Here is a 13137-nt window from a genome sequence, read left to right on the forward strand (position 1 = left end):
TGTACAGGACGTAAATGTACTTCCTAGTGAGTTAAATACCACCGCACCAGGACGTACATTTACGTCCTGTGTAATTAAGCGGTGTAATTAACATAAATAAGCAATATGATTGGTTGCTATGGGCAACTTCACCACTCTTCCTCTGCACAGGTTTTCATAAATCTTTCCCAATGTGTCTGCACCAAAGGAAATTTATCAAAACCTGTCCAGAGGAAAAGTTGCTGAATTATACCCTTAGAAACTCAACAAATTGTTTCTTTTTTCAGAAATGAAAGAAGCGATCCGATTGGTTGCTATGGGCAACTCAGCAACGTTTCCTCTGGACAGATTTTGATAAATCTCCCCCAATGCTTTCACCTGACTGTAAATCAAGCAGGAATAGGCATGGAAGTGGGAGTGAAGATGCATTCCAACATACAGCACTTCAAAGCCTTGGGAATGCGTCTGACGCTTGGCAAAAGAACAAAAGCATAAGGAAGGCACCATGTGTCTCCTTGCCCTAACAGTTATCAGTAGTTTGGAGTGTAAAATGAAGCTGACATATTCCCTTTAATGAGGCACAACACACACCTATAATAAAAGAGGTTTTAGAATTGTTATTTCATGGAGAATCCAAGTACAGAGAAATAACAATAGAACTGCATTTGTTGTGTTGAACAGGTGAAATAAAAGTTAGCATGGATTCAGTGACAACATGAAGTTCACGCTGATATTAGGATCTCAAATTGTAAGAGCATTAATCACCTTGGGGATGCTGTAGCATTTCCTGAGATGTTCTACTTACAGCCCCTCAGATACTACTGTGCCAGTCATGACAGATGCCTATGATGATATATCTTGAAGTGAAGCATAAACTGCACAACTTATTTGCACACACATTATATATATATATACACACACACACACACACACACACACACACTGCTAATGGCCTTTTTGAATCTCTATTCTACACCAGAAGCGGTGCTCCTCCCCCAAGGAGAATACTTTGGATGTGCTGCTTCTCTGGAGAAATAGATATATATATATATATATAATTATTATTATTTTTTTTTTTTTTACAGGTATTCATGTTATAGCCCACTTGCATAATATAATCATCATTGCATCGTCTAATCTCTGCTGATGTTGGTGCTAATCTAGTCATGCATACGAAAATTATTGTGATGTTAATGCGCAGATGGGAGGAGTGGGTAACTCACCTCCTACTGTACCGCCGGTCACTCCAGGAGATGTAAAACTGCCCATCCCATGGGAGTTAGTTAGACGACCTGCTGGGCCTGTAACATGTACAGGCACAGAGTTGAAGAGAGACTGCAACACTGAATTGCCGGCCACTGAATTGAGACTACTCTGCAGTGTAAGCTGGGACCCAGCTGTCAGGCTGCTCAAGAATTGATGATGTGTCTGCAAGGGGTTAGGGCCAGGTCCCTTGCCATTCAGTAGAACCCCTGTCCCCTGTGACATAAATAAGTTGTTCCCAGCTCGGCCCTCCCCATCCCTTTCCCGACTGCGTGGACCTCTGGAACGATCAACTCTTGTAGATGGAACCCTTTCCTCTCTCTTCCCGCCATCAGATGCACATTTTTTATTCAGAAACAAGTTTCCGTCTGGCGCTTTGCCCATTTCCATTCTGGTGTGATCACTAAGATTGCTAGCTGACCCTGGGCTTGAGCACCCAGAACCTCGACGGGACCCATCTCCAGAAGGATAATGGGAGTTGAAGCGTGGGGGTGAAGCGGAGCTGTCAGGGGTGCGGCTGGGAGCAACATCAGAGATCGGGGAGAAGGTAGATTTCCATTTGCCTATACTCTCACAAGATGATTTTCTGCTGGGATACGGTAGACCTAAAATGGGGGAGGTGAAAGTAAGGATGAATAATGTAAGGAAGAGGTAAATGTGTCTTAGGCTGCGTTCACATCACGATTTCTCCATCCGACTTGAGTAAACCATTTTATAACTTAAAATCGTATGAAATCGTATATAAAGTCGGATCCATTACACACATCAGTTTTGATCTGCATCAGATTAAAAAAAAAAATTTCAGGTCTGAAATCGTGTTGAACCCAGATTACAGACCCGAACAAAAATCAGATGAAATTGGATGCGGATCAAATCTGATGAGTGTAATTGATCCAATTTTTTAATGGAGGTCAATGGATCCGACTTTATGTACAATTTCATTCGATTTTAAGCTATGAAAATCGCGTACTCAAGTCGGATGGAGAAATCGTGATGTGAACGCCTTAGAAATTGAGGAAAAAAAACAAAGGGCCATTGATGAAAATAAAATTATTTGAAAACTAACCTCTCTCGCCTTCACTTCTCTGTGGAGAGTCTTTATTCTCAAAACACAAACTGGAGCTCTTTCTTTCTGTCCTGCAAGGAGGAAAGCAAACATCAGTATATTCCAGCAATATAGTATTCCCAGCTGCTGTTTTGTCGACTTCCTCTATAACAAACTATTTTGCTTAATCCCTTAAGGACAACAGGTTTTTCAGTTTTTCCACTTATGATTTTTAGGAGATGATGATTAAAAAAACCAAACTCTTTCAATTTTGCACCGATTCTACGAAGTGCACTTTTCGGCAAAAATGACACCTTATCTTTATTCTGTAGTAGTTTTAATACGATTACAATGATACCCTACTTATATAGGTTTGATTTTGTCGTACTTCTGGCTATTGAAGTCAATTATTAACCCAGGCCCCCAGCTACAGCAATCGGCTGAGGGCCAGACGGTATGACGCTGGCTCAAGTCGGGAGCCTGCGCCATACCGGCCAGCCCCCAGCTGACTCTTGTAGCTGGGGGCTGCCTTTAATAGCAGACATGCAGCGATCTCCGTGGCCAGCTTTTAACCCTTTAGATCGCCAAGGTCAAAGCTGACAGCAGCGTTTAAAGGGACCTTTAAGCAATCCCTGGTGGTCCAGTGGGCTGGACAAGGCGTAATCAATCGAGCGCAGAGCACACAGATCAATGTAGTTCTATGGAACTACATTGATCTATATGAGGAATCTAATAATTCCTCCTAAAAGTCCCCCCCCAAAAAACAAAACAAAAAAACATTAACCCCTTCCATATCAATAGTTGGAATCACCCCCCTTTTCCCAAATTCCATATAAAAAAACATGTTAACATAATAAATTTAAACATATGTGGTATCGTCACGTGCACAAATGTCCGAACTATAAATATATAACGTTAATTACCCCTTAAGGACGCAGAGTTTTTCCGTTTTTGCACTTTCGTTTTTCCTCCTCACCTTTAAAAAAATCATAATTCTTTAAAAATCCATATTATGGCTTATTTTTTGCGCCACCAATTCTACTTTGTAATGACATCAGTCATTTTACCCAAAAATCTATGGTGAAACGGAAATAAAATCATTGTGCGACAAAATTGAAGAAAAAATGCCATTTTGTAACTTTTGGGGGCTTCTGTTTCTATGCAATGCATTTTTCGGTAAAAATGACACCATATCATTATTCTGTAGGTCCATACGATTAAAATGATACCCTACTTATATAGGTTTGATTTTGTCGTACTTCTGGAAAAAATCATAACTACATGCACGAAAATGTATACGTTTAAAATTGTCATCTTCTGAACCGTATAACTTTTATTTTTCCGCATACGGGGCGGTATGAGGGCTAATTTTTTGCGCCGTGATCTGAAGTTTTTAGCGTTACCATTTTTGTATTGATCAGACTTTTTGGTCGCTTTTTATTCATTTTTTCATTATATAAAAAGTGACCAAAAATAAGCTATTTTGGACTTTGGCATTTTTTGCGCATATGCCATTGCTGACATATTGTACTTTATATAAGTGGTGCATTTGTGCTGACATGCTGCATTTTATGTGAAAAACTCCAAAATATTGTAAAAAAATAAAAAATGTCAGTCTTTTTACAAATATTTTTTTATGGTGTTCACTGTGCGGTAAAAGTGATGTTATATTTATTCTGTGGGTCAGAATGATTACGGTGATACCCATTTCATATAGCTTTTTATGTTTCTTTTTTTCCTTTTCTGAGCCAAATTCTCATACTTTGTACCAAAATTGGCAAATTTTATGTTTTTTGTTGTTGTTTTTTTTACAGCGTTCACCATGCAGGTGCTTTATAGTACACGTCATTACGGACGTGACAATACCTAGTACAGTCATGGCCGTAAATGTTGGCACCCCTCAAATTTGTCACAGGTACTTCACACAGAAAAGGATTGCAGTAACACATGTTTTGCTATACACATGTTTATTCCCTGTGTGTATTGGAACTAAACCAAAAAAGGGAGGAAAAAAAGCAAATTGGACATAATGTCACACCAAACTCCAAAAAATGGTCTGGACAAAATTATTGGCACCCTTTCAAAATTGCGGAAAAATAAGATTGTTTCAAGCATGTGATTCTCCTTTAAACTGACCTGGGGAAAGTAACAGGTGTGGGCAATATAAAAATCACACCTGAAAGCAGATAAAAAGGAGAGAAGTTCACTTAGTCTTTGCATTGTGTGTCTGTGTGTGCCACACTAAACATGGACAACAGAAAGAGGAGAAGAGAACTGTCTGAGGACTTGAGAACCAAAAATCTCAAGGTTACAAGTCCATCTCCAGAGATCTAGATTTGCCTTTGTCCACAGTGCACAACATTATCAAGAAGTTTGCAACCCATGGAACTGTAGGTAATCTCCCTGGGCGTGGAGGGAAGAGAAAAATTGATGAAAGGTGTCAACGCAGGTTAGTCCAGATGGTCTGTAAGCAGCCCGAAACAAGTTCCAAAAGATATTCAAGCTGTCCTGCAGGCTCGAGGAGCAGAGTCAGCGCAAACTATCCATAGACATTGAAATGGGGGGCTACGCCAGTGTCAGGTTAGAGACCCACTCTAACGAGGTGGCCTTGACGTGGCGAGTGGGCATGTACTTTTTGATCAAAATGTATACTAACAACATCAATTTACAAATTGTGGATGTGCGGCTGTGTTTCTCTCTTTGTGTTGTACATTTAAATGAAATGAAACGCTATGGCAGGAGACCCAGGAGGACCCCACTGCTGACACAGACATAAAAAAGCATGACTACATTTTGCCAAAATGAACTTGAGTAAGCCAAAATCCTTCTGGGAAAACGTCTTGTGGACAGATGAGACAAAGATAGAGCTTTTTGGTAAAGCACATGATTCTAATGTTTACCGAAAATTGAATGAGGCCAACAAAGAAAAGAACACAGTACCTACAGTGAAATATGGTGGAGGTTCAATGATGTTTTGGGGTTGTTTTTCTGCCTCTGGCACTGGGTGCCTTGAATGTGTGCCAGGGCATCATGAAATCTGAGGATTACCAACGGATTTTGGGTCGCACTGTACAGCCCAGTTTCAGAAAGCTGGGTTTGCGTCCGAGACCTTGGGTCTTCCAGTCAAGGACCCCAAACATATGTCAAAAAGCACCCAGAAATGGATGGCAACAAAGCGCTGGAGAGTTCTGAAGTGGGCAGCAATGAGTCCAGATCATTGGGGTTAATGCTGCTGGGACCGGCACAATCGCGGCCCCAGCAGCTGCGGCAAGACCCCGGCTGTGATTGACAGCCAGGTGCTGCCGCAGATCTCCTGAGCTGCGTGTGGCAGAGCAGGAGATCAGCAAGACGTATGCATATGTCCCAGAGCGCGATCATGTCCGGTGCTGGGATGTATGCATACGTCCTATAGCGGGAAGGGGTTATAAATTAAAAAAAATGTATAAGTATGCAGCATCCCTCTTCACTCCCTGGGGCAGCCACTACAACCAACCTTTTCACTCAATAGGCTTATGCAGTGAAAGGGTCGGTCAGGCTTGAGTGGCAGACAGGGAGTAAACATGTCAAAGAATTCAAATGACAGTGACTGTTTATGTACATTGTTTATAGAAGGTGCATCTTCAATTTCTCAGCTGTTTTTGTATGCTGCGGGCTGACAACACAAATAATTTCATGTAGTATGGGGTCTTCAGATACCAAAACATTTTCCATTGTTTGCACATATGGGCATTTGTGCAGGAAGATGGGAGACTGAGAACGGACCATCTGTTGTGAATGGGCCAATTCTGTATTATCTATACAGTGCTGTCATATTTCACTTTGATTCCTATTGTGATAAGGAGGAGACTACTAAAAAGTTCCCTCTACAGAACAGAAAGTGTCAGCTCATAACTCGGCTCAGTGGCCAGACTAAAAACTTCAAGATTTCAGAATTTCTATAATACAGGATATAGAATCAAAAACTAAACACCAAAGGGGGAAGAAAAAAAAAAAAAAAAAAAGAACACCAAAAGTTTCAAAAATATTTTCTGAGTTCACATCCCCTTTAAGCACTTTAAGAAAGTACAAATATATAACTTGTCCACCTGCTCCAACAAGGACCTTATATGGCTATAAGGACCCTAGAGTGGTCAACACTAAGTAGAAGACACTTTACCGGTTAAAGCTACAATTAAGTCTTAACTTTACAAAACGTGGAAAAAGCTGACAAAGCAAAAACTAATAAAGGCAGCAGAAATATAATGCAACACAATAATTAGTAAGAGCTAGATGGTTTTATTACTAAACTCTTTTCTTAGCTTTTTTTCTAAATTAGTTGATAAGGCACTTAAAAGTTCTTTTCTCTTTTTACTAGTCTTTGCCTTGGTCCCTTTATTTGTAATGAGAAGCTCTGCTCCCCGATCCCCTGTCCTCCCCCTATAGATGATGAGCATGTTCATGATATGGCATCCTATGGAGAAGGATGGGACCATAACATCACTTAGATTTCTCCATTGTATTGCGCTACTTTCATGCAGAGTATTCCAATGGAACAGGCTGAGTGACAATATGTTTGCATCCTCCTCCATAAGATGCTTTGTCATGGACATGTTCGCCCTCTGCAGGGGAGTGAGGGGGCAGAGAGCTTCTCATTACATATAACAGGAACTCAGGCAAAGATTAGTATAGATCAATACGAGTATACCTTATACCTCCTATTTTGGAAAAAATAATTACTGCAACAAACACGCACTTGTGCTATCATTGGTGTATTCTACCATCCTCTCAAATATACATGACTTATACAGAAAAATATAGCAAACATTATCTGTGCAAGACAATCATGACATCAGTGTATAAATTCATTTCTTATCAATAGATTTGATTGGTGCCAATACTTGTTATGACAAGCAGTTACATTCACCACACTTGCATCTTACTGTTCTATATGCCTAAAAAATACTTTTATACCAGTCAGTAAGACTGCTCTAGAGATTTGTCAGAAATACTAGACAGAAAAAGAGTGAAAGCCCAGGTTTTTTTTAGTTCCTTTTCTCTGTCTTGAATGGTTAAATGTAGGACTGGGGATTACTTAATTTATTACAAATTTACATGTTAAATTCAATACAATGTTTTTACGCATTGCACTTATTGGTAAAACTGATCTCTTCTCTTGTGAGTCAATAAAACTAAAATGATCCTAATCTTCACACTTTATGACTATTACTTTGAATATGGTTTACATACAGGATTAAAGGACCTTACCATGTATAGCTTGGAAGAAAGGAAAGACAGAGGGGATATGATAGACTTTTAAATACATAAAGGGAATCAACACAATAAAGGAGGAGAGCATATTTAAAAGAAGAAAAACTACCACAAGAGGACATACGGTAGTTTTAAATTAGAGGGGCAAAGGTTTTTGCAGTAATATCAGGAAGTATTACTTTACTGAGAGAGTAGTGGATGCATGGAATAGCCTTCCTGCAGAAGTGGTCACTGCAAATACAGTGAAGGAGTTTAAGCATGCATGGGATAAGCATAAGGCTATCCTTCATATAAGATAGGGATAGGTATAAGGCTATCCTTCATATAAGATAGAGATAGGTATAAGGCTATCCTTCATATAAGATAGAGATAGGTATAAGGCTATCCTTCATATAAGATAGAGATAGGTATAAGGCTATCCTTCATATAAGATAGAGATAGGCATAAGGATATCCTTCATATAAGATAGTGATAGGCATAAGGCTATCCTTCATATAAGATAGGGATAGGTATAAGGCTATCCTTCATATAAGATAGGGATAGGTATAAGGCTATCCTTCATATAAGATAGAGATAGGTATAAGGCTATCCTTCATATAAGATAGAGATAGGCATAAGGCTATCCTTCATATAAGATAGGGATAGGTATAAGGCTATCCTTCATATAAGATAGGGATAGGTATAAGGCTATCCTTCATATAAGATAGAGATAGGTATAAGGCTATCCTTCATATAAGATAGAGATAGGCATAAGGCTATGCTTCAAATAAGATAGAGATAGGCATAAGGCTATCCTTCATATAGGGATGGGGATAGGCATAAGGCTATCCTTCATATAAGATACAGATAGGTATAAGACTATCCTTCATATAAGATAGGGATAGGTATAAGGCTATCCTTCATATAAGATAGAGATAGGTGTAAGGCTATCCTTCATATAAGATAGAGATAGGCGTAAGGCTATTCTTCATATAAGATAGAGATGGGTATAAGGCTATCCTTCATATAAGATAGGGATAGGTATAAGGCTATCCTTCATATAAGATAGGGATAGGTATAAGGCTATCCTTCATATAAGAGAGATAGGCATAAGGCTATCCTTCATATAAGATAGAGATAGGTATAAGGCTATCCTTCATATAGGGATGGGGATAGGTATAAGGCTATCCTTCATATAAGATAGGGATAGGTATAAGGCTATCCTTCATATAAGATAGGGATAGGTATAAGGCTATCCTTCATATAAGATACAGATAGGTATAAGACTATCCTTCATATAAGATAGGGATAGGCATAAGACTATCCTTCATATAAGATAGGGATAGGTATAAGGCTATCCTTCATATAAGATAGAGATAGGCATAAGGCTATTCTTCATATAAGATAGGGATAGGTATAAGGCTATCCTTCATATAAGATAGAGATAGGCATAAGACTATTCTTCATATAAGATAGAGATGGGTATAAGGCTATCCTTCATAAAGGGATGGGGATAGGCATAAGGCTATCCTTCATATAAGATAGAGATAGGTGTAAGGCTATCCTTCATATAAGATAGAGTTAGGCATAAGACTATTCTTCATATAAGATAGAGATAGGTATAAGGCTATCCTTCATATAAGAGAGATAGGCATAAGGCTATCCTTCATATAAGATAGAGATAGGTATAAGGCTATCCTTCATATAGGGATGGGGATAGGTATAAGGCTATCCTTCATATAAGATAGGGATAGGTATAAGGCTATCCTTCATATAAGATAGGGATAGGTATAAGGCTATCCTTCATATAAGATAGAGATAGGCATAAGGCTATCCTTCATATAAGATAGGGATAGGTATAAGGCTATCCTTCATATAAGATACAGATAGGTATAAGACTATCCTTCATATAAGATAGGGATAGGCATAAGGCTATCCTTCATATAAGATAGAGATAGGTATAAGGCTATCCTTCATATAAGATAGGGATAGGTATAAGGCTATCCTTCATATAAGATAGAGATAGGTATAAGGCTATCCTTCATATAAGATAGGGATAGGTATAAGGCTATCCTTCATATAAGATAGGGATAGGTATAAGGCTATCCTTCATATAAGATAGAGATAGGTATAAGGCTATCCTTCATATAAGATAGGGATAGGTATAATGCTATCCTTCAAATAAGATAGAGATAGGTATAAGGCTATCCTTCATATAAGATAGGGATAGTTATAAGGCTATCCTTCATATAAGATAGATAGAGGTATAAGACTATCCTTCATATAAGATAGAGATAGGCATAAGGCTATGCTTCATATAAGATAGGGATAGGTATAAGGCTATGCTTCATATAAGATAGGGCCAGGGACTATTGATAGGATTCAGATTATTGGGCAGACTAGATGGGCCAAATGGTTCTTATCTGCCGACACATTCTATGTTTCTATGTCAGGATAAGACCAGGACCATCAGCTGCAATAGAATTGGTGTAACATTTCATCAACTCAATTCACCTTGCACTGTGGATTTCATCTTCAGATTCTGCCTCATCCTCTGTTGTGAGGGGAGAATAATGAACCCCATTAGTGGAAGAAATGGGTTTTTCTTTTTTCAGTACTGGGGGCAAATCATGATCCTGGTATGGAGCAGGAGAGCTTTTAAGTGAGTTCTCTGGGGATGAAATAGCTGTTATTTCCAAAGGTTGGTTTATGTTATTAACCTGAAAAGAATAAAAAAGAGTGACAAAAGTTACATTTACATAAGAACAAAATGTTATCCATATGAAATATATACTTTATGTATAGTACAATGGGAATACATTTAGGATTAGACATTTATTAATTGCTTTTAGCCACTGGAGATTTGTAAACCCTATGAACTGCTCCTATTACCTGTCAGGGGCAGTACACAGTGTTCGGATACTGTGTTCATAGGATTAGTCCAGTGCCACATTCGGTAAAAAACAACTAGTCACAAATGAATAGTCAGGATTTAATAGTTTTTTTCTCCTCCCCATTGAGTAACTGCATTATTTTTTCTAGAGATAAGCAAACTTACAGTAAATTCAATTCGTCACGAACTTCTCGGCTCGGCAGTTGATACCTTTTCCTGCATAAATTAGTTCAGCTTTCAGGTGTGGGCTGGAAAAGGTGGATACAGTCCTAGGAGACTCTTTCCTAGGACTGTATCCACCTTTTCCAGCCCACCGGAGCACCTTAAGGCTGAACTAATTTACGCAGGAAAAATCATCAACTGCCGAGCCGAGAAGTTCGCTCATCTCAAATTTTTTCTCCACTGGATATGGAAATATAGGTCATTAATTAAAACAATTTATTTTTGTTTGAAGTATGTGTCGTGCAGCTAGTACAGGAGCATACAAAAAAAAAAAAAAAAGTTAGGAGCCAGGATGCTGCATGTCACATGAGGTCATGCAATGGGACATCAGTCATCTCGTGTCCGTCATTCTTGTCCCCTTATCTTCCTGTGTGTCACAGTCATTACTATCCACTCATGTTTTCCCTTTGTGTCAGTCAATACTGTCTACTTATCTTCCCATGCATCTCAGTCATTAATGTCAGTCATTACACTCCCCTTATGTGTCCCAGTCATTACTGTCCCCTCAACTCCCCGTGTGTCACAGTCATAAGTGTCCTCATTTTTTTATGTACCCCCACTTAGGTTGCCACACAGATTCCCTGTTTTGTCTAAAGTGTTTAGAATAGATTGTCTTTGGTCAGTTCTAAGGTGTTCAGCAGCTGTGGGATTTGGTCAGTTTCATGGCCAATCAGCAGCCTTGTCTCTGATGCTCCTAGTTCACCAGACGTCAGCTGCTCACGTAACACTGGAATGCCAACCACAGGCAGAACGGAGGAGGAGGTATGAAAAACTGTTTTTTTTTTTTAAGATTGCTAATCCTTATTGGAAAAAGGGCTCACAAAAACCTGGCGCCATAAAAGAAAAAAAAAATTAACTGGTGCCCTACTGATTTCAGTCTAGTCTGTGTATTTGCTGTGACTTAAAAATAAAAAACAAAAAACAAAGCTAGGAGGACCACCTCTAAGTGTTTAAGTGCAGAGATTCCAAATTGCATTCTTTCATGACAATATTATTAAAGCAAACCATTTCCAATTAAAAAATAAAAACCTGGGTAATAGATTTACCCTTGGTAATGACAGGGTGATTTTAGTGCTCTCACTGCGGTTACCGAACCCCACCCCCCAACATGGAGTAAGGAGCAGAGGTGAGTGAAACTATAGATAACATCAGCTGAAAACAAAGCTACTGGATCAGCCATCGATTAGTTTAATCCGGCCAAATAAGTCCTACTCCTAGGAGATCTTAGACTGTCATGCTGGACTTTTTAAGTCAACTGAAGCCTTTCGAAAGCAGAACTTATCTGGCCAGACTAAACTAATTGATGGCAAATCTGTGCCATTTGTTTTCTGTTGAGGTTATGGTGGTTTTGCTTACTTCTGGTAAGGAAACTTTTTTTTGCAAATGACTCAAAATATGATAGCTTGTGTGACTTATAACATATTTTCCTTCTAGTTAAAGGGGTAGTCTGGCCCCAAGACATCTTATCCCCTATCCAAAGAATAGGGGATAAGATGCCTGATATCGGGGGTCCCGCCACTGGGGACCTCCGCAATCTTTTATGCAGCACCCCCCTATCATCAGCCTCCAGAGCGAACATCGCTCCAGGTCTGATGAATCACGATCACGGGGGCGGAGTATCATGACGTCACACTCTTCCCCCTCAATGCAAGACTATGGGAGGGGCGGCTGTCATGCCCCTTCCCATAGGCTTGCATTGAGGGGGTGGAGCGTGACATCACACATCATATTCCGGCCCCGTGATTGTGATTCATCAGACTCGGAGCAATGTTCGCTCCGGAGGCTGATGATAGCAGGGTGCTGCATGAAAGGTTACGGGGTCCCCAGCAGCAGGACCCCCACGATCAGGCATCTTATCCCCTATCCTTTGGATAGGGGATAAGATGTCTTAGGGCCGGAGCCCCCCTTTAAGTCATTTTTTACTAATTAGATATTTAGGCATACTACATACCATGGAGCTAATGTTCAGTGGAGAGCCAGAAGTAAAGCCGCTCAGCCCAAGTGATGTTGGAAGTGATCGGCGCTTGGGTGAAACCATCAACGAGTGACTGCTTGCTGAGGATCTTTTCCTTCTGCTTCCTCTTTTTCTACCATCCTGCCCTGGACCACACTCCATGCGAATAGTGGCAGTCAGTGGGCTATGTTTGTTTGATGGTGACCTCCCATTGGAACTTCCACCTCCACTGGTAATCGTAAAGATTATACGTCTCTTGGCTTCACCTTCTGCATCACTTGTGTCAATTTCTCCATCTCCACAAAATTTGCTAGAGTCCTGAAACGCACGTGGGCTGTTCGATAAGACATAGTGAGCAGGTGAACGCTGAGACATCTGCTGGTGATGTGAAGGAGTGGAACTCCGAGACCCCCCAGAGTTTGAGAGAGTGCCTGAATTTGAGGAATCATCCATGCAGTCTGTCTCTGATCCATGGCTGTTCAAAGCTGGTCCATTTGAAGATGATGGCCAGGATGGGTAAAAGAAACCTGAAAATAAAATATATATGAATTCATA

General features: G+C 39.8%; 1 protein-coding gene across 2 annotated transcripts in view; it reads right to left on the minus strand.

Moving 5' to 3' along the window:
• The window catches only part of DOT1L (DOT1 like histone lysine methyltransferase), a 160022-nt gene that overhangs the window by 13100 nt on the left and 133785 nt on the right, over positions 1–13137 (minus strand). Inside the window, exons 24-27 of one of the 2 annotated variants that reach the window (XM_056574229.1) lie at positions 12580–13109; positions 10028–10233; positions 2309–2379; positions 1203–1847 (exon numbers count right to left, since the gene is read on the minus strand). In XM_056574229.1, coding sequence (XP_056430204.1) covers positions 1203–1847; positions 2309–2379; positions 10028–10233; positions 12580–13109 — 1452 coding nt within the window. The remainder of the gene's footprint in view (positions 1–1202; positions 1848–2308; positions 2380–10027; positions 10234–12579; positions 13110–13137) is intronic. The other variant, XM_056574240.1, reaches the window with a different exon arrangement.

Source organism: Hyla sarda, chromosome 1 (genome assembly GCF_029499605.1).
Source record: "Hyla sarda isolate aHylSar1 chromosome 1, aHylSar1.hap1, whole genome shotgun sequence".
NCBI classification, from domain to species: domain Eukaryota; kingdom Metazoa; phylum Chordata; class Amphibia; order Anura; family Hylidae; genus Hyla; species Hyla sarda.